A 23,070-nucleotide genomic window follows, 5' to 3' on the forward strand; every position below is an offset into this window, starting at 1 on the left:
ACTCTTCAGTAAGGCTTTGAACCGGGGGGGGGGGGGGGGGGGGGGGGGGGGGGGGGAGTAATTATCTGTTCGATCTGAAGAGGGAGGGTGTCCAGATCAGTGGCAGGATGTAGGCGAGAGGTCTGCAGTGAGAAATAGGTGAGATGGAGATACCGTTTACAGGCTGGAATGTACCGGGAGAGCAGCGAGGTAAAGTAGGAGCAGACTAAGTGATTGCTTTAAAGCTCATGATTTGATGTAGAGGTGGATGGGCAACCACTGGAGCTTCTTAAGGGATGGGGTAATATGGACTGAATGTTTTTGTAGAAAAATGATCTAGGCAGCAAAATGAACCGTGGACTGAAGTGGGGAGAGACAGGAGGCAGGGAGGTCAACAAGGAGAATGATCCAGTAAGCCAGGTGGGATAGGATAAATGCTTGGATTAATGTAGTAGCAGTTTGGAGAGTAAAAGGAGGAGTTTAGCGACGTTTGTGAAGGTTGAACTGACAGGATTTAGTGACAGATCGAATATGTGGATTGAATGAGATGGATGAGTTGAGGATAACGCCAAGATTACGGGTTTATGAGACAAGAAGAATGGTGGTGCTGTTTACAGTAATGGGAACGGCAGGGGAAGGATGGGGTTTTTGGTGGGAAGATGTTTTGTTTTGGATATGTTAAGTTTGAGGTGTCAGCAGGACATCCCCAATTAAGCCCTCTATTCCCAACTCCCTCTTCCTTCTACATTATGTATGCACTTGGATTTGTACCTTTTGGACATTTGATAGTCACCCCACAGCACTTATGTGCATATCATTAGAAATAATTTTCTGTCTTAACCTCTAGTCTTTAGGCTCCGTGTGGGCGGGGATGTGTCTGCAAACTGTGTCGTGGCTCAGTGGAAAGAACACAGCCTTAGGTGTCAGAGGCCGTGGGTTCTAATCCCGGCTCCGCCACCTGTCAGCTGTGTGACTTTGGGCAAGTTACTTGACTTCTCGGTGCCTCAGTTACCTCATCTGTAAAATGGGGATTAAGACTATGAGCCCCAAGTGGGACAGCCTGATTACCCTGTATCTACCCCTGCGCTTAGAACAGTGCTCGGCACGTAGTAAGCGCTTAACAAATACCAACATTATTTTTATTGTATTGTGCTTTCTTAAGTAATTAATACAGGGCTCTCCACAAAGTGCTCAATAAAAGATCCCCGTCTCTCATTCAACCCTCATATTCAATCCATCTCTAAATCCTGTCTGTTCAACTTTTCCTCTCCATCCAACCACGTTAATCCGAGCACCTATCCTATCCTGCCTTGATTACTGAATCAGCCTCCTTGCTGATCTCCCTGTTTCCTGACTCTACTCACTCCAGTCCATACTTCACTCTGCTGCCCAGATCATTTTTCTACAGAAGCGTTCAGGCCAGGTTTTCCAACTCCTCAGGAACCTCCAGTAGTTCCACTTCCACATCACACAGAAGCTTCTTACTATTGCCTTTAAAGCTTTTAACCACCTTGTCCCTCCTACCTCACCTTGCTGCTCTCTTACTACAACCCAGCCTGCACACTTTGCTCCTCTCATAATAAACTTCTCAGTGTAATTCGAGCTCATCTAACTCATCACTGACCTCCCTCTCGCGCCTGTCGCGCCTGTAGCCTGAAACACTATTTTTTTTTAATGGTATTTTTTCATCATTATGTGCCAAGTACTGTACTGAGCATTGGGGTAGATACAAGCTAATCAGCTTGTACTCTGTCCCTTTCCCACGTGGGGCTCACATTCTTATTCTTCATTTCACAAGAGAGGTGACTGAGGCGCAAAGGGTTAAATGACTTGTCCGAGGTCACACAGAAGACACGCGCCAGAGTCAGGATTAGAACTCAGGTTCTTCTGATTCCCAGGCCCATTCTCTATTCACTAAGCCATACCGCTTCTATCCTACGGAAAATTACTCATCCCCATTCCTAGCACCTCCTCCCAGAGGTTTTCCCTGACTAAGCCCTCTTTTCCCTTCCGTCCACTCCCTTCTGTGTTGCCCTGACTTGCTGCCTTTATTCATCTCTCCTACCAGTTCCACAGCACTTATGTACATATCTGTAATTTTATTTATGTATATTAATGTCTTTCTTCCACTGCAAGCTTGTTGTGGGCAGGGAATATAATAATGTTGGTATTTGTTAAGCGCTTATTATGTGTAGAGCACTGTTCTAAGCGCTGGGGTAGACACAGGGTAATCAGATTGTCCCACACGAGGCTCACAGTCTTAATCCCCACTTTACAGATGAGGGAACTGAGGCACAGAGAAGTTAAGTGACTTGCTCACAGTCACACAGCTGACCAGTGGCAGAGCTGGGATTCGAACGCGTGACCTCTGACTCCCAAGCCCGTGCTCTTTCCACTGAACCACGCTGTTATATTCTACTCTCCCAAGTGCTTAGTACAGTGTTCTGCCCACAGTAAGTGCTCAATAAATACTACTGACTACCACTGATTGAGTGCATAGCTCACCTGTAAATTGATGAGATCCTGTATCAATGGGATGGTAGTTAGGGAGAAGAGGAGGAACTAAATTGCAGGATGCAGTGGCAGATGAATGTGAAAGCAGTAAAAGAAACCAAGTCAGTGGTGTTACCCAAAGGATCTTATCTTATGCTGTTGAATCGTTTCCGACACGTAGCAATTCCTTGGACGCATCTCTCCCAGAATGCCCCACCTCCATCTGTAATTATTCTGGTAGTGTATCCATAGAGCTTTTTTTGTAAAAATACAGAAGTGGTTTACCATTGCCTTCTTCCACTCAGTAAACTTGAGTCTCCACCCTCAACTCTCTCCCATGCCGCTGCTGCCCAGCACAGGTGAATTTTGACAGGTAGTAGATTGCTTTTCACTCGCTAGCCCCTGCCCGAGCTAGGAATGGAGTGGGTATGCCTCTGCTTGACTCTTCCACCAGTAGCCGAGAGACGTAGAGTACTGGAAACTCTCCAGATGCAATCCTGAGAGGGGACCCAAAGAATACTCACCTGTTATTTTGAAGCCTTTTTGCTTCTATTCAACTGCCTGGAGTTTCAGCTTCCTCTGTAAATATCACATTCATGCTGCTGAAGTTGATTGGGAAATGAGAGAAGAAATTCGGGGAAGAAGCAGTGTTACTTCCAAAACTCAGGCTTCCATGTCACTTTTTGAGTGAAAAGGAACAACAAATTGAGGGAATGTGCTTCTGACAGCAAGTATCCTTCTGGAAGAAATAGAAGGTACCTGTATGCAGCATTGGTTATAGAGTGAATACTACAGTGCATGATTTCCATAAATTGGGGTTGCAAGTTCAAACCTTCATATTAGAAAATAACTAGAAAAGAAAATTATTACTAGGAAACAGGATATAGTTTGCATTAAATTTTGATGCTACTTCACCGTTAACTAGAGAAAATTGTAGCTGTAAAGAGTTGACAATTTGTTTCATTTCCAGTATTGAGAAGATAAAGTAAAATTTGACCAAAAATGTGTATGTTTTCTCTTTTGTTATGTGATTATTTAATAATGCTATTATTTATTATGTTGGTATGGATTAAATTTGGGAGGCTCATGAACTTTAATAATTTTAAGAGAAAATCTTACATCCCCCCTCATTTTCCATTGGTGTGACCCTCAGATGAATCAGCTAGGTGAAAATCCCTTTAAGCCAATTCAGGACTTGTGGAGTCATTTTAAAAAATTAACTACAGGTAAATGAACTTATTTGACTCCACTGGTGTGGGTGAAAGTCAAAGCTCTAAAAACTCCTTTTCCTCTTGCAGAATAGAGCAGTTTTTATTTCATAAAGAAACCGCTTAGTGCCCAATGGTAAAAAAAAAAAAAAAATAATAAGAGAAATCCTCTGAGCTTGGCTAAAAAGTAGGTTTCAGTATTATATGCAAGTAGACTGACATTGCCATTATAGAAATAGACTTGTGTGGCAGGAATTATAAATAGCTTAGTCTGGCGGCATTCCTAACAGCATGACAGCAGTTGTGAGAGAACTTTGAGGGATATCTCTGAAAGTGATTTGTGATATTTTGGGGGTTTGCATAATTTTATTTCTTAAAGTCAGACCACTTAAGAACAAGCCTATGTACTGTTAAAACATTCATTTCCGCTTCAGGAGAACAGCTCACACTGCCATCACTGCTCAAATGTTGCAGCTTTTAAAGCCTGTGCCATCCATCTTAGATTCAATCTGAGAATGTGTCAGTCATAACTAGAATTGAACATCTTTTTGAAATAACTGTGATCTATAAAAGGTATTGATTCTCTTTTTTTTAAATGGAAGTTTTAGGAACTTATTGCCTTCTTATAAGGTAGACGTAGATATTCTTTTCACCCCCACATAGTCATACAAGATCATTTTCATGGATATTTATTTAAAAAATGATCTGAGCCAAGGAATCACCTTCATTTGCTGTTGGATTTTTGAAGGAAACAAAATATGATAAGGACTTCAAAGAAATTATGAATGCGATCTACTGACAGATGCCAAGACTGAGGGAATTGTTACGTGGCTTATCTTAAGAACATGCAAGTGACCCTCGAAGCTTAAAATGTATAGCTGTTGAGTTAATTGATGTACATTCCCATGGTAGTGATCATATTAAACTTACTTTGAAGTCGAAATCACTTTGGCTTTTCCACATGCGTTGTCTTTATCAGACTTAGAGGGGTTTATGTTATTTTTCTTTTTGTATTTAGGAGGTTAAGCAAGAGTATTGGTTCAAAACTAGATGAATCAAAATGGCAATTCAGAAAGCAGAAGTAACATTATAAAATGTAGACTTTATGGTCTCTCTCTACTTAGCCACATTTTTCTTCCTACTCTCATCCATTCTCTGATCCCCTTCTTGCTGATCTTCTCTTGATTGAAGGGATGGCCAATTAATTTTATATGGCAGACAAATTTTTACATGTTTGAATGTAGGTTTATCAATCAGTCATAATTATGGAGTGCTTACTGTGTGTTGAGTGCTGTAATAATAAAAGTAATAATGGTATTTGTTAAGGGCTTCCTATGAGCCAAGCACTGTTCTAAGCTCTAGGGAGATACAGTGTAATCAGATTGTCCCACATGGGGCTCACAGTCTAAATCCCCATTTTACAGATGAGGTAACTGAAGCACAGAGAAGTTAAGCCACTTGTCCAAAGTCACACAGCCGCCAAGTGGTGGAGTCAGGACTGGAACCCCTGACCTCTGACTTCCAAGCCCATGCTCTTTCCACTAAGCCACGCTGTTGTACCACTAAGTGCTTGGAAGAGTAATTACAATAGAGTTAGTTGACATGATCCCTGGCCACAAGAAGCTTACAGACTTGAATGGAGGGAAAAAAATGTAAGGAAAAGATTTTGCTGATTTACCCACATGCATTCTAGCTTTTGGTAAAAATCAAGGCAGTTGTAGAGACTACTGTTTTTCAAAGAAATAAAAAAAGTTTAAATTAAATTAAAAGTAAGCTCACAAAAAGTTTTACTAACCCATACTTTTCCTATTAGCATACTCTATAAATAGGCAATCAAATAAAGTAAACCAGTATTCTCTTCTAGTTACTCACTTGTCCTACAACAAATGAATGTGACTCTTTTTGATGCTGCCCTGCAAACTGAAGAAAATATATATATATAAATCTGACAAATACACTGGTTCACATTATCAGTTCTGAGTTGGAGCTACCTATTGGGTGAAATACAGTAGGTGTGCTAAAAATTGAGTTGATTATTGGGTGTGAGTGGAGTAATATTTAAATAAAAATGAAAGTGATAGAAGAGTTTAAAGGTTTGGATCATTAGCTACAATATGTTTCTAATTTTTTAAAATGTCATTGCTGTTTTGTTGAGGGGGCAATTTCTTCAAATTTCTTGAAGAACCTATTTTTAATGAGAACTGCGGCATGTTTCCATATGTTTTCTTTCCCGAAAGTCTGGCTTTTAACAGCAACTGACTTTGCTGTGAAAGTTCTAAACATACCAGGCACAGTGGTGTGCAAGATGTTCCATGTAAAAAAAATAAAATAAAAAAGAATGAAAATATGACTAGCAAGCCCTGAAATGAGAGCCAGATTGAGGGCCCCCTTGTTCCCTCCACCCCTACCCTCTTTATCCTTCCGATACGATAAACTCAACTATAGGATATACTCAACTTTAAACGTAAGCAAAAACAAATTAGACAAGATCTGTCAATCAGTCAATGCAGAGCAATCTACTAAACTCTTGGGAGAGCGAAATATAACAGTATAACAGACATAGTCCCTGCCCACAACGAGCATACAGTCCAGAGGATTACCCTGGAGGATACGTTTTGTTGTACTTATTTAAATGGCATTTGTAAAGTGCTTGTTATCTACCAGGCACTGTACTAAGTGCTGGGGTAGGTAGAAATTGCTCAGGTTGGATGAGGGAAGTGAGGCACAGAGAAATTCACTCAGTCGTATTTATTGAGCGCTTACTGAGGGCAGAGCACTGTACTAAGTCTTTGGAATGTACAGTTCAGCAAAGAAGCTAAGTGATTTGCCCAAAGTCAAACAGCAAAGTGGTGGAGTCAGAATTAGAACCCAGGTCAATGCTCTATCCACTAGGCCATCTGCTTCTCAACTTATGAGTGATTTTATTTTATTTTTTTTAACTGCACAAAGTTGACCATTGCAAACTGATTTCTCTTGAATGTGGGTAAATTCTTTCTGATGGTAGAGGGAAGCATTTTCCAGTTCATGGGCAAACTTTTGTAATCAAAGGTAATTCTAAGAAAGTTGCAGTTTGCATCTGATGTTACCGCTAGCTACTGTGATATGCTTCTGTCAGTGCTTAAGAAATCATTGAAATTTTAGTTATTTTGGTGCAGCCAAATATCTGTACATATTCAATATGTAAAATTCCCTGAGATAAATGTGGTTCTGTGATGAATTTTCTGCCTTTTGACAACATATTTCAGTGTTATTTATTTTGTGATATGTATTTTGAGGCCTAGAACAGGAGAGGAAGGAAAAAGTAGGGAAGAAAAGAAAACTGAAGCAAGAGAGGGAGAGTGTTTTTTACCCTTATTGACTATCAGTCTGAGAGCTTTGTATCGGACATGTGCCAAATATTTTCACTGCATTCCCAGCAGTCACAGTCATTTGTAAATTACTTCTGGAATTATTCATTGAAATATTCATATCATCCGCTCCTACTTAATTTCATTTTACTAACTTAAATCCCTGAAAATTCTTACATTGTCATGTGCTTTGTCCCCCAAATTAATTCTTAAAAACTCAATGCTGTGTAATATTCTCTTCTCCCACTATATTCTCATGGTTTTCTACAAAAAGTGCAATAAGAAGGATTAATTCCAAAAAGTAGATGTATCTGATGTTTGTGCTGAAGAGTGTTTGATTTTGGTACTCTGGTATTTGATCATTAATACCAATTCCAGCATTCAATGATTAGGTCCACTAGAAATCATAGTTTACTATTATTATTATTTGCATAGTCCAGTTAGTTTTCCTTTTCATCACTGCTTGTCAATGTAAATTGAAAGAATGATACTTTTTCAATTCATTATCTTCTTAAACATGTTACTCTACAATATTAGGGGAGTAGGAAATAGAAGATTTTCCTAGATTTAATTATCTTAATCAAATTAGGTAATTTAGTATCTTTAAAAATATGTTAGGTTTATCATGCAGTTTGGACTAAATCCCCCCCAAAAAATCATCATAATATTAACTGGAATCACTGATGCTGTTACCTGTTTTTGGCTTGCTCAAATCTGAAATTTCAGACTTGAATCGTCCCTACACAAAAAAGACAGATTGTTGAATTTTTCATTTTGCTTTCTTGTAATATTTTTTTTATATCATCTTGCAGAAAATTCAGATTCAATTTAATTTAGAAAAGTGATGCCAAATCCACCATGTGGCCGAATAATTTTTCCCAGCACCTTGGCAACATCTTAATAATCATAGCCTTTAATGAAGCTGAGCTAGATAATACTCTGGTAGACTCAGGCTATCACTAAAATAATCTCTTTGTTAACAACACGTATTCTTATATTGTAGCCTTATGGTAATAAATTGGTCTGGCATCTACTTCTCCCAGGTTTTAATACCTAATACAATAACAGTGCACCATCAATATATGCCTAATAGCAGATATAAACTATCTTCTGGTAGTCCATCTCTCATAAAACCGCCTTTAGCCTTAATTCAAATCCATTGATTCCTATTCCAGTTAAAGCTGAAGAACTTAATATGTCCTTTAATCCTTTTATTATAAGATAGGATAAAATTAATTTTTCCCTAGAACAGTGCAAAGCCAATTAACATGATCTTTAGAGTTATTTAGTAAAGTGCTTCAAACTGTTAAATTTATCCTGACCTCATGGTTGCACTCTCTGACTACTTTTTAAATGAAGTAATCAATATTTCACAGCTCTTTAACCAGTTTAAACTTCTCAGATGTTTTACTTATGTTTTATTTAAACAATAAGTCAAATGTTTACCCTAGTTAGTGTAACTCTGAAGACAATTATTCTACTCTACTGCCAGTGCATTTGTAGGGAACTTAGTTTCCATTTTGCAGTTCAAGTTAGTATTTAAAGTGAAAATTAGCCATCTTGAAGAAATCTATCATCTCCTTTGCTGTGCAAGATAGAAAGTAGGTTTTATTTCCAATTTTAAATATGGAGCATTTAGCTATTTTCCCAGTGTAGCTTGTGTTTTTCACATTGAGGTTTTTGAGGTTATTAATTTTCTTACTGTGATAGGGTGATCAACCGTCCTGTCAAGAAAATGGATCTCTGTGTCACCCTTTAGCATGATTAAATGGAGGCACGTCTCTATGAGAAAATACCAAATTTTCATGAGACAAATGAAACTGTAGAAAGAACTACTTTTATGGACATTGTTTTTTTCAAATCTCAGAATTTCTCATTCGGTTGTCGGTTTATATGTAGGAAATCGTTACAGTTAATTGTATGTACCTCCCACTATGTCAGATAAAATACTACAACAATACTGATGCAATGACTTCAAATTTTTACTTAAAGGAACAGTATGATATGAATAGTAGAATGCGGACAGGCTTAGCTGCTAATCAAAGTCAAATCTATATTGGATTTTCACTCTTTTGAGGGGGTAGACATTCACGTCTTTCCTCGTTTTTAAAAGGGAATGACTCTTTGTTATATGGATATTGGTCTGAATTACATCTTTGAATCCTGGGAGGTTTACATCACTATATATTTACCACACTGAGCATACGGAGTGCAGTTGGCCAACAGGGTTGTATGTCACGTAAACACCTACGTATTTCAAACTTTGAATTGCCCCGATTATTTATTCCCTAAATCATTTCACATTTGATCAGTTAGGGGCGGGAGTGACTCCGGAGGTAGACCCGAGATCAAAGTTCTCGATTGTTTTCAGCCCTTCATCTGTTGAGGGATATTTTCAGAACGGCAGATTTGTCATTTTGAGGCGCACGTAGGGGTTAATGTAAGATTATTGTAATCAAACAAAAGGAAGACCAACAAGAGGGGAGGAAGAAGTTCACCAAGTGTTCCTGTTGTTTAATTTCTTACTGGAAGAAGCACATGTGTGCTTATTTTTTTTTTTCCTCTTTAAGCAGTGGCCATTGCAGAGGCTGAGTGGCTGGGGTCAATGCCTTGCCTATTGATCAGTATCCCTGCAGTCCCTTGCTCCAGCATCTGCTTCATTGGCTTCTTTCAGTGCCTGCTTCAGTACATTAGAATAGAAATCCATAACCAGAGCTGTGCTCATCCAAGCAGGGGAAGAAACTAAATTAAATGGTATAAAACAATCTTGGATCAGGAGTTTGTGCCAATTCATCTTGATCTTAGATGTCACACCGGGCTCTCTGTCTGAGCACCTGGGCTAGAGGCAGCCATAGTGAAAATAGATGGAGCTGCGATCATTCATTTGTCAGCTAAGGAGCACGGCCGCGGTTAGCAATTCCCTTCTGCAGAGGTCAGCTGACAGAACAATCAGTGCAACTGCAGAATGGAGCTTTCCTTTGAACTATTGTTATGGAGCATGCTTCTTGCTGGGCCTGGGGGAGGGGGAGGGCACAATGTTTGGCTTCCTGCTTCAAGTATTCCATGCCCAGAGTGCAACCATACTGTGTGTCTCTCTGTGTCTCCCTGCCTGTGTGCCTGGATGTAGATATATAGACCTTTTACGCCGGGTTTATGTTTGTGTATATACATGAAGCTGTTATTAAATGCATGCACCGCGATATAGATTATCAAACTGTTAAATATCACTTTGTCTGGTGTTAAGGTCCATTTTCATCCTTCTTTCTAGGGAGGCAGTGATTATTGATTTTTTTTTTCCTTAGCATGGTTAAGCTTTTAGATTTTTTTCTTTACTTGCCATAGAGCTACCAGGACTACAGTTGGAAATGGGAATATCTGTGCTCATCCTTTTTTCAGTAACATTTCCTTTTCAATCATTCTCCAAACATAGAATCTCTAAATAAAGTTAGAAGCACATATGGAGAGGTCAGGAAGCAGTGCTACCGTCTTTATTTTTATTCGTTCTCATTTTACATAGGGATGTTTTCAATCAAGTCATCATCTTGAAAGTTACTAAATGACAATTATTGAAATGCAGGTGCTTGCCTTTAAATATGAACATCTTTTCCGTGATATACACTATTCAGGTCCATAGATCTCCAAATCAGAAAAATACTCAGTAAATCTGAAGAACAGGTGATGATAAACATGAGCTAATTCTAAAAAAAATACAGATTGAATAAGAATTTCCTTTAATAATTATTGTTTTTAGCAGAATTACAGAATCAGTCAATTGTATTTATTGAGAACTTATTATGTGCTGAGAACTGTACTAGTTGCTTGGGCAACTACAATGCAATATAGTTGGTAGATAGGATCCCTGCCCCCAAGGAGTTTACAGTCTAGAGGGGAAAACAGACATTAAAAAATTACAGAGTATAAGGATACACTCATAAGTGCTGTGAGGTGAATGAGGTGAATATCAATTACTTAAGGGATACAGATCTAAGTTTATAGCCTTCTCAGGGAATGGCAAATAGGGGAAATGAGGGCTTAATAATGTTGGTATTTGTTAAGCGCTTACTATGTGCCGAGCACTGTTCTAAGCACTGGGGTAGACACAAGGGAATCAGGTTGTCCCACGTGGGGCTCACAGTCTTAATCCCCATTTTGCAGATGAGGTAACTGAGGCATCGAGAAGTTAAGTGACTTGCCCAAAGTCACACAGCTGACAAGTGGCCGAGCCGGGAGTCGAACTCACGACCTCTGACTCCGAAGCCCAGGCTCTTTTCCACTGAGCCACGCTGCTTCCCACCAACGTGGGGCACGAACCCACGACCCTGAGATTAAGAGTCCCATGCTCTACCGACTGAGCTAGCCGGGCTTAGTCAGGGGTAGCCTCTGATGTGATTTTTAGGAGGGGTCGGAAGAGTGGCAGTCTGTCATATATGAAGTTCATTAATTCAATCAGTCAATCATTGGTATTGATTGAGCGCTTACTCTGTACAGACAGGATGATACAACAGAGCTGCAAGACCCATTCCCTGACCACAAGGAACTTACAGTCTAGAGGGAGAGACAGGCATTAAAATAAACTACGGATATGTTCATAAATTCTGTAGGGCTCAGGGTAGGGTGAATGTCAAGGGCTTAAAGGGTAGATATTCAAATGCACAGGTAATGCAGAAGGGATAGGGAGTAGGGGAAACGAGGACTTAGTCGGAAAAGGCCTCATAGAGGAGATGAAATTTTAATGAGAGTTTGAAGGGGGAGAAATGATGGGAGATCCAGGCCAGAAGGAGGACATGGGTAAGGGTTTGAAAGTGAAATAGATGAGATTGAGGTACAGTGAGTAGGGTGGCAATAGAGGACTGGATTGTGCAGACTGGGTTGTAATAAGAAATCAGCAAGATAAGGTAGGAAAGGGAGAGCTGGTTGAGTGTTTAAAAGCCAATAGTAAGGAGTTTCTGTTTAATGAGGAGGTGGATAGACAACCACTGTAGAGGTTCTTGAGGAGTGGGGAGGCTTGAACTGAAAAGTTTTTTTATTCATTCATTCAATAGTATTTATTGAGCGCTTACTATGTGCAGAGCACTGTACTAAGCTCTTGGAATGAACAAATCGGCAACGGATAGAGACAGTCCCTGCCCTTTGACGGGCTTACAGTCTAATTGGGGGAGACAGGCAGACAAGAACAATGGCAATAAATAGAGTCAAAGGGAAGAACATCTCATAAAAACAATGGCAACTAAATAGAATCAGGGTGATGTACATCTCATTAAACAAACAGGGTGATGAAAATATACATTTGAGCGGACGAGTACAGTGCTGAGGGGATGGGACAGGAGAGGGGGAGGAGCAGAGGGAAAGGGGGGGAGAAGAGGGCTTAGCTGCGGAGAGGTGAAGGGGGGTAGAGGGAGCAGAGGGAAAAGGGGGGAGCTCAGTCTGGGAAGGCCTCTTGGAGGAGATGAGCTTTAATTAAGGATTTGAAGAGGGGAAGAGAATTAGATTGTTGGAGGGGAGGAGGGAGGGCATTCCAGGACCGCGGGAGGATGTGGCCCAGGGGTCGACGGCGGGATAGGCGAGACCGAGGGACGGTGAGGAGGTGGGCGGCAGAAGAGCGGAGCGTGCGGGGTGGGCAGTAGAAAGAGAGAAGGGAGGAGAGGTAGGAAGGGGCAAGGTGATGGAGAGCCTTGAAGCCTAGAGTGAGAAGTTTTTGTTTTGTGCGGAGGTCGATAGGCAACCACTGGAGGTGTTTAAGAAGGGGAGTGATATGCCCAGAGCGTTTCTGCAGGAAGATGAGCCGGACAGCGGAGTGAAGAATAGACTGGAGTGGGGCGAGAGAGGAGGAAGGGAGATCAGAGAGAAGGCTGACACAGTAGTCTAGCCCGGATATTACGAGAGCCTGTAGCAGTAAGGTAGCCATTTGGGTGGAGAGGAAAGGGCAGATCTTGGCGATGTTATAAAGGTGAGACCGGCAGGCCTTGATAACAGATCGGATGTGTGGGGTGAACGAGAGAGCCGAGTCAAAGATGACACCGAGGTTGCGGGCCTGAGAGACTGGAAGGATGGTCGTACCATCCACGGTGATAGGGAAGTCTGGGAGAGGACCGGACTTGGGAGGGAAGATGAGGAGCTCAGTTTTGGTCATGTTGAGTTGTAGGTGGCGGGCCGACATCCAGGTGGAGACGTCCTGGAGGCAGGAGGAGATGCGAGCCTGAAGGGAGGGGGAGAGGACGGAGCAGAGATGTAGATATGGGTGTCATCTGCGTAGAGATGGTAGTTGAAGCCGTGAGAGCGAATGAGTTCACCAAGGGAGTGAGTGTAAATGGAGAACAGAAGAGGGCCAAGAACTGACCCTTGAGGAACTCCAACAGTTAGAGGATGGGAAAAAATGATCTGGGCAAGAGAGTGAAGTCTCATGGCTGGGTGAGACAAGAGGCAGGGAAGTCAGGAAGGAATCTGATGCTGTAGTCAAAGTGGGATATGATGTATCTATATCATCATAGTAGTTTCTTTGTATGGAGAGTAAAGGGGTGAGACAGGTGAAGCGAGGATAATGTCAAGGTTATGGGCTTTTGATACATGGGGATAGTGGTGTTGTCTACAGTGACGTGAAAGACTAGGGGAGTACAGGGTTTGGGCGGGAAGATGACAGTTTCTTTTTTGGACATGTACTGTGTGCAGAGCATTGTACTAAGTGCTTGGGAGAGTACAATGAAATAGATTTGTCAGTGGGCATGAAGTAGTAGTACTATTTTCCTATATCCTCCAGGAAGTCCTCCCTGATTAATCTTTCATCTCCCCACCCTGTTCTCCTTCATTTCTGTGTCCCCTGTGCACCTGAGTCAATGCCACCTAATCAATTAATGGTTTTAGTTGTGTGCTTATTATGTACACAACAATCAATCAATTTACTGAGTGCTTACTATGTGCAAAGCACTGTAATAAGCACTTGGAAGGGTACAGTGGAATAGATAAATATGGTCCTTGACCACAAAGATCGTACACTCTATTCACCCAGACCCCACTTCCACAGCTTTTATGTACATATCTTTATATTCTGTTGCTCCCACTATCTTTTTTTTGATGCTTGTGTCCCCACCCCCACTCAATTGTATTCTTCTAGGGACTACCCACTCTGTAGTTTTGTACTTTCTCAAGCACTTAGTACAGTGCTGTGCACACCTTGTCAGCTGTGTGACTGGGCAAGTCACTTCACTTCTCTGTGCCTCAGTTCCCTCATCTGTAAAATGGGGATGAAGACTATGAGCCTCACGTGGGACAACCTCATTCCCCTGAATGTAGCCCAGCACTTAGAACAGTGCATTGCACGTAGTAAGCGCTTAACAAATACCAACATTATTACTGTAAGCCCTCAACAAATACCACCGATTCTCTCTTGGCACATTTCCCTTCCTCTCCTCCTCATCATTTTCATTTCCCGAGGTTGGAGCCACTGGGTAGAACCAACCATAAATTCTTCCTGCAGTTCCAGTATTTCTCAAAGGGCACTTAATTTACACATAAAAGACTTCTGGGTGCTGATTCTGTGATAGTTAATATCGGGGCTGAATCCACTGTACCCAAATGAGTTGAGACTACTCAACTTGACAGAGCTGCACAACAGTGATGAGTTTGTATGGAAACCTCTGATTTTCCTCCACAGGCAGTCCCCTTGCCAGGTCTAAAAATTAATTTTCAAGTGGGCTTTTCCATTAGACTAATTTGAAAACTATGCCAATGTAGATATGTGCCATGCTCAGTGTTCTGAGGCCTGCATAACCCAACTCCATAGATCAGTTTATTCTGATAACTCTCTTCTCAGACAGAATATCTGACTTTCAGCAGTTGGTTTCACAGATTCTTGCTTCCTTCAATTTTAGGGAGAAGATGAAGGTAGCAATCACTTATAGAACTTAACGACCTAGCAAACGCTTGCTAACTTTGAAAGCCTTTGCAAATCCATTTTTTATTTCATTTTTATCTTTCTGTTTGGATCACTGATCATGGCAAAGCAATAAAATAAAAGCACCGATTAGCTATCCCAATTAATGCCTTACATTTTGATTCCTTTAAAGACAGCGTAAATTGTTTTCAAATATTCAAGAAATGGGAGGAGGGCATTTGATAAGAGAGGTAAGCCATTTCTAAAATAACACAACTCTAGTCTTGGTAAATTAAGAATGGGATTTTAAGTGATTTTTATGGTTTCTGCCACAAGATGAACTCTTTTTTGCTTGTTTGAGGTTTTAATTGGGGCTTTCGTTATGCATTTCAGGTTGCTTACCAAGTCTCCCACAAATGAAAAAAATCTCCACATCCTACGAAGAGCGTCGGAAACAAGCTACAGCTATTGTTCTTCTGGGAGTGATTGGAGCAGAATTTGGGGCTGAAATTGAGCCTCCAAAATTGTTGACAAGGCCTCGCAGTTCCAGTCAAATCCCTGAGGGATTTGGTTTAACAACCGGTGGATCAAATTATTCATTGGCCCGACATACTTGTAAGTATTTATTTATTCCTTAAATTTCTCCAGTCTTCCAGAGCATGTTTATTGTTCGGGAATTGCTTTTCAGTACATATAGTTTTGTCAATAAAATCATAATTAGAATCATGTACATGTGTGGAGCCCTCGAATAGTTGACCCAATTTATATGTTATAGGTCAGGGAAATAGAAGTCATTCTGTTCACTAATTACACTGACTTAATTACTAGGAGAAAAAAACTTCCTTTAATAGAATTTTAAATAGTCATGAATCATTAGCAATCTACTTCCACTTCTGGGCAAAATCATCAAAATGAGTTTGTATTAACCTGATGTTAACTATGAAAAGATCAGCTTTATCCTGGTAACATCTCTTCAGGTCTGTGACTTCTGTTCTCTAAGCCCATGATCATCTTTTCCATCAAACTCTTCACATACTAGAAAACATTCCCACTCCTCCTAAAGCCCAGGTGCTTGTCTATTCCACTTCATTTCAAGCAGAAACTTATCCATTAGCTCAAAGGCACTCACTCAGTTCTCTCCCCTCTACTTATCTATCCTCAGTCCACTCCCACTATGCCTCAGCTCACACTCTTGATAATTTTCAAGGTCACTTACTTACTCTGCCTCATTTTCCTCTCTTCTGTTGCCGACCTCATGTTCATGCCCTTCCCCACCATTTGTAACTTTCTCCCACCTTTATATCTGACAAACTACTACTCTCCCCATCTTCAAAGGCCCTCTGAAAACTCCCCTCCCAATTCATTTCAATTCTCCTCAGTTTACATCCCCCGGCAACTGCCATTTCAACACTTCCATGCCACACAGTTACAGTCTTGTACGTAAATGCCTTTTCTTTCTTTTTTATTTCAGTGTCTCTTTCCCCTACTAAATTGTGAAATCCTTGAGGACAGCGCTAGGTCATTTTTTAGCAGTGCTCAATAAATATTGTTGACCGATGGATTTGAGTCACTCTTCACTCTTCTTTTTGCTTGACTAGATGACCCCAGAGAATAGAGACTAGGTCTTTTGGACTCTGTCTCTTCCTTAGGTAGGCAAAAGCTAGGTTGTAGAATCAAGTAGGGAATAATCAAGGAGCTCATGACTCCATATTAAAAATGAACAGATGCAGTAATTATTAAGTAATAATCTTCCAGCTTTTCCTAGAGTGAATTTTGGAAAAGCAGCCTGGCTCAGTGGAAAGAGCCCGGGCTTGGGAGTCCAAGGTCATGGGTTCGAATCCCGACTCTGCCCCTTGTTAGCTGTGTGACTGTGGGCAAGTCACTTCACTTCTCTGTGCCTCAGTTCCCTCATCTGTAAAATGGGGTTGAAGACTGTGAGCCTCACGTGGGACAACCTCATTCCCCTGTATCTACCCCAGCGCTTAGAACAGTGCTCTGCACGAAGTAAGCGCTTAACAAGTACCAACATCATTATTATTGTTGTTATTTCCTGATATGACAGTTGTGATCACGTTGTTGTCAGCTGTTATATATTTAAAAGTCATTAATTGTACGGAATGCTCACATACAACTTGTGGTAGTAAACAAAGATTGCCATCTTTATTCTACAGATAACATCATTAAGACAAGGTGTGATGGACTTTTATAATTGCTAAAAGAAGACCTTCACTTCTTTTGTCATGAAATAAGTAGAGTTAGAGGAACCGGAGAGAAATAGTTGGAAATAGAAACAGTTCAGAGATGCATTTCTCACTCTCATACTTTCACTCAAACAAAACACCCATTATGCCCCACCTTTTACAAATTCGTATGCGTTGCAACACAGATGTCCACCGTGACAGTAGCAGGTGAAGGTGAGTGAGCCCATGACCCAGTGGACAGAAGAAAGTCAGGCAGCAGGGCTTGTGTGTTCATATAATACTAATGATGATATTTAAACGCTCAATTTCTGCCAAGAACTATGTTACGCTCTGGAGCAGATACAAGATAATCAAGTCCTACATGGGACTCACAGTCTAAGTAGGAGGGAGAACAAGTAATGAATCCCCTTTTCAGATGAGGGAACTAAGGCCCAGAGAAGTTAAGTGACTTACCCAAAGTCTTACAGCACACATATAGTGGAGCCTGGATTAGAACCCAAGTTATCCCAGGCCCATGCTCTTTCCACTAGACCATGCTGCTTCTTTACATTTACCTTCTACTGCTATTGCTGCTTTTCCACAGTAGATTCCACATGGTAACTCGTGGCCCAGAATTTATGCCTCAACCAACTAATACGGGTATTGCATTTAAAATTCCACTCAGGCATGGTGGCTACGGCACTTTGCTTTCCCTGCTACAGCTGAAGTTCTCCTCCACCCTGAGTGTGACTGGCTTGGTAAATTCATGAATCTCCTGAATGAGTGTTCTAAATATTTGTGGGGCCTCTCATATGTGGGGCAGGAGTGGGGGAGATTAGTGACTGGTTTTTCGTATTTTCTGTCCTTCCTATACCTCTATCCACTTCCTCATATCATTGCTTGTCATAGACCCATACACGTCTATGGGAATTGAAGTTGGGGGCTAAGAAGTGGTTGGTGGGTTGTGAGGAAAAAAACAGTAACTTGCTAGGTTTTTAAAATTTGGGGTTTTTTTTTTCTTCTTTCTGTTGTTTGAAAAGACCAAACCACAACTGGCAGAGGGAAGTTATGCTGGGGCAGAGGAGGGGAATGTAGTTTGTACTTCGGGCTTTTTCATGACTTAGTCCTCTGAACCAATTGCCTGAGCAAATTGGAATACTTAGAAATGTTGTTCCAGAATGCTGAGTGATTTTTTTTATGGATAGAGATTAGAGTCTTTCCTAATGATAACAGATATCGTGGTTGTCATGTAATCTTCTGAACAGTCTCTCTTCCTTCATTGTAGCACCACTAAACCCATTGCTCACACTTTTCTTCTGCCTGGGATTTGTTCCCCTATCATCTTTGCCCAATTATGTCCCTCCTCCTACAAAGACTTTTTAAAAAGCCATCTCCTCTGGTGTCATTCTCTGATTAATTCTCCCATCTGTCCATTCATTCCATTTTGTCAACCACTTAGGTACTTGTATTCCTTATCCCTTCATTTTGTTTTTACCAAATAACTTGTGTTTCTTATGTCTTGCCCTTTCCACATTCTTTGAATCACCTCAAATTCATCAATTATGTCTACTTGTCTCTCCCCTACTACTTGAAGGCAAGGAACCTCGCTTATGCTTCTTCTTTATGTTCCAAAATGCAGAAAATAGTATGCATTCAGTAAATCATTTTGTTGATAAAATATATAAAAGATTCATTAAAAAGGACAGAAATTTACAGATTTAGTTTCTGATAGGTTTTATATAAAATAGGATCAAATATCTATAATATTAGATACAAATAATTCTAGTATTTTTTAAGTGCTTACAGTGTGCTAGGCACTGTACTGAGCACTGGGGTGGTTACAGGCAAATCGGGTTAGGCACAGTCCCTGTCCCACACGGGACTCATAGTCTTAATTCCCATTGTACAAATGAGGCAACTGTGACACAGAAAAGTCAAGTGACTTGCCTAAGGTCACACAGCAGACAAGTGGTGGAGATGGGATTACAACCCAGGTCCGGGCTGTTTCCACCAGGCCATGCGGCTTGCCATAGAGTTTGTATTCAAGGTGCTTATGGTCCTCTTTTATCAATTTAGCAAAATCTAATGCAGTCAAATTTTGGAAATAGTGATTAAATCACCACCCTTACAGGCATTCCTAGCCTGGAATAGCAATTGCAATTTCTCTCCCAAATAGCTCCTTTGCAGTCTTCCAGACTCACTGAGAAAGGGGGAGGAGTTGGCTTGCTTCTCCCTCGCCACTGTCGTTTTTGCATCATTTTACCTCCTCCATCCTTTTCTATCTCTTCCTTAAAAAGCCCTCTACCACCCATTCCAGATACTAGTCACAGTTCTTTACCTCCTCCCCCACCCCCCCCACCTCCCTGCCCCCAGGACCACCTCCAACTTTTTGAATCATCTGGGCCCTTTTTCACATTACTTCTTTTTTTCTCCATCCCTAAATTGATCCTTGGGGACTTCAATAACTAAATAGAGTTCCTGGCGATCCTTCCTCTGCCTGCTTTTTCTCACTCATCAACTGCACTGACCATTCTGGTCCACCTCAGCTCTCACCCGCTCACCAACTTTGACACACGCTCGATCTCATCATCTCTAGTCACTGTACTATCTCTACCCTCACCAACTCTGAAAACCCACTCTCTGACCCACAACTTCCTCACCTGCCTTGTCACTCACACACCTCCTCTCCACAAGTCTGTCCTGTTCCACCACAGAGACCTCATCCAATTTTGTCAAGTTATCATGCCCCATTTAGCATCTATACCCAAACTACTTTTTGCTTGATGACCAAACTGACACCCTCGATACCACGGTCTATATTAAATTCAAATCAATCACTCCCTCATCCCTTTGTCAATCTCATACAGCTAACCTACTGCCCAGGGTCACCTCCTTAGCTCTCTTCACTCCTGTGCCACAGAGTGCTAGTTGAAGAAACCTAGATATCAGACTTGGTCCACCTCGTGTTCATTCTTGCGTGCTCTTACTCTGCCTTTTCTGGACGGCAAAATTATTTCTCCATCCATATTGGCTCCCATGCCTATTACCCTCACCCGCTGTTCCAAATGTTTCACTCCCTCCTCAAACCACCTCCTCCCTGCATCCCCTATGTCTTTCTCCCTGCTCCTTTCCAGTTCCTCCCTCCCTCCTTCCCCTTCTTCAACTATCCCATCTTTCCCATCAGTATCTCAAGGCGATCTCCTGCCTTCTCTCAAAATCCACCCCTCCACCTGTGCTTCTAACCCCATCCCTTCTCACTTTATCAAAACACTTGTCCCCTCCCATCTTCCCCTCTCTGACTGCCATCATCAACTCTTCACTCTTAAATGGCTTCTTAGAACTTAAATGGCTCTTAAATGGCTTCCAGCGCTTAGAACAGTGCTTTGCACATAGTAAGCGCTTAACAAATACCAACATTATTATTCTTCCCCACTCCTTTCAAACATAAGCACTTAGTACAGTGCTTTGCACACCAGTAAGTGCTTAATAAATATGATTGAATGAAACATGCTTATGTCTCCCCTTTCCAAAAAAAACCTCTCCCTTGACTCCATGGCTCCCTCCAGTTATTGGCCCATCTCCTTCCTACCATTCGTCTCCAAACTCCTTGAGAGTTGTCTACCCCTGCTTTTCCAAGTCCTCTCCTCCAGTTCTGTCCTAGACTCCCTCCAGTCTGGCTTCCTTCCCTTTCACTCCACAGAAACCACCTTCTCAAAGGTCACGTGGGGCTTACTGTCTTCATCCCCATTTTACAGATGAGAGAACCGAGGCTCAGAGAAGTGAAGTGACTGGCCTAAGGTCACACAGCTGACAAGTGGCAGAGCCAGGATTAGAACCCCTGACCTCTGACTCCCAAGCCCGGGCTCTTTCCAATAAGCCACGCTGCTTCTAAGTCTGAAAGGTGACTACTCTCCCATCTTCAGAGCCCTACTAAAATCATATCTCCTCCAGGAAGCCTTTCCTGATTAACTTCTCACCCCCTCTTCCTATTCTCCCAAGGTTTTAGGCTGTATTCCCTAAGCATTTTGTTACTCACCCCATTCCCACAGCACTTATGTCCATATCCTTATACACTGGTACTTTCCCTACCTGTAATTCATTTTAATGTTTGACTCTCCCACTAGATTGTAGGGCAGGTATTGCCTACCATCTTTACTGTACTCTCCAAGTGGTCTGCCCACAGCACTCAATAAATGCCGTTGATTGATTGATTGGATCAGGGAGACGCTCGAGGCAGGGAAATGAACAAGAAAGCTAATTCAATAATTTAACCATGTTTTACTAGCGTGGTATTTGTTTGGGCTGAGAAGAAGGGGCAGATATGGGAAATGATTAGGAAGAACTAGCAAGATTTGGCAGTATATTGAATGTGAAAGCTGAAAGAGACCAAGGAGCCAAGGATAATACTAAAGTTGCCAGCTTTGGGTACTGTGGGGACGGTGATGAATGAGGTGAGGAAAGTTAGGATATGGAGTGGGTTTAGGGGAAAGATGAGTATTTCTGTTTTTGGCGTACTGAGTTTGAGGTGCTAATAGGACATCCAGGTGACAGACGGAGTGGCTAGAGCCTGGGAGTCAGAACGTCATGGGTTCTAATCCCAGCTGTGTCACTTGTCTGCTGTGTGACCTTGAGTAAGTCACTTAACTTCTCTGTGCCTCAGTTACCTCATCTGTAAAATGAGGATTGAGACTATGAGCCTCATTTGGGAGAGGGGTTTTGTCCAACCTGATTTGCTTGTATCCACTCCAGTGCTTAGTACAGTGCCTGGCACATAATAAGCACTTAATAAATGTAATAATAATTATTATTAATATCCTGAAGACAAGAGGAGATGCATGATAGCAAGTTAGAATGAGTGATCAGGGATAGAGAAGCTTCCCCCTCTAGACTGTAAGGTCCCTGTGGGCAGGGATCATGTCTACCAACTCTGATACATTGTACTCTCCCAAGCTCTTAATACAGTGCTCTGCACACAGTAAGTACTCAATAAATACGATGGGTTGATTAATTTGGGAGTTTTCCTCATAAATATGGGCATTGTCCATGAGCTTCTACTTGAGTGAGTGTGGAACTAGTAGAATAGAAAATACCCACAATAATAGGATGTGACTTTTTTTTCCTCAAGTATATTTTTCATGGTGAGACTGCCAAAAATTAGTAAAGCAAGATCTGTTATAATGTAGCCTCTCATGTTTTAATACTAAATATGTTGCTATCTATAGCTGTGGATTTTGTAACACATTTAATTCTTGGTTTTTAAAAGGTCAAATCAGAAAACCAGATTAAATTTAGGGTAGTTACAATTAGAGACACCTCCATTTGGTTATGTTCATCAGAACTGGAGAGCTTATGAATGATGGTAAAATAGTAAGATTTCTTATTGTATCTTCAAGTTACCATAACATGTAGAGGAAATCCCCAAAGTCCAAAACTGTGTTTTTAGTACTGTGCTCTGTTCCTAACTAGTCAGTTCCTCTGTTCCTAAAAATTAGTACTATAGGGTCCTTTCTTACTACCCTGATCATGTAGCCTGGAGAATTGAAGGAAGATTGCAAGTTGGAGTTACTATCCTTCTTGTCTTCTCTTTCTCAGTCCAACTAATGTACTTTCATCTTCCTGTTTCTTCTGAGAAGCAGCGTGGCTCAGTGGAAAGAGCCCGGGCTTGGGAGTCAGAGGTCGCGGGTTCAAATCCCAGCTCTGCCACTTGTCAGCTGGGTGACTGTGGGCAAGTCACTTCACTTCTCTGTGCCTCGGTTCCCTCATCTGTAAAATGGGGATTGAGACTGTGAGCCTCACATGGGACAACTTGATGACCCTGTATCTCCCCCAGTGCTTAGAACAGTGCTCTGCACATAGTAAGCACTTAACAGATACCAACATTATTATTCTGATGTTCCCTCCCAATTCCGGAACTTCCTTTCATCTGTCATAGTCTCCCTTTTCAACCCTAATCTACTGACCTGTACCTCTGCCTTGCTCCTTTCCTCACTTCTGCT

General features: G+C 41.4%; 1 protein-coding gene and 1 non-coding gene across 3 annotated transcripts in view; one reads left to right on the forward strand and one right to left on the reverse strand.

Moving 5' to 3' along the window:
- The window catches only part of WDR7 (WD repeat domain 7), a 447,173-nt gene that overhangs the window by 250,301 nt on the left and 173,802 nt on the right, over positions 1 to 23,070 (forward strand). For both annotated transcript variants that reach the window (XM_029059993.1, XM_029059994.1), the window contains one exon: positions 15,288 to 15,509. In XM_029059993.1, the coding sequence (XP_028915826.1) occupies positions 15,288 to 15,509 (222 nt within the window). The remainder of the gene's footprint in view (positions 1 to 15,287; positions 15,510 to 23,070) is intronic.
- Positions 11,312 to 11,390, reverse strand: TRNAK-CUU. The gene has a single exon. It is a non-coding gene; the product is annotated as a tRNA-Lys (tRNA).

Source organism: Ornithorhynchus anatinus, chromosome 3, assembly GCF_004115215.2.
Source record: "Ornithorhynchus anatinus isolate Pmale09 chromosome 3, mOrnAna1.pri.v4, whole genome shotgun sequence".
Classification (NCBI taxonomy): domain Eukaryota; kingdom Metazoa; phylum Chordata; class Mammalia; order Monotremata; family Ornithorhynchidae; genus Ornithorhynchus; species Ornithorhynchus anatinus.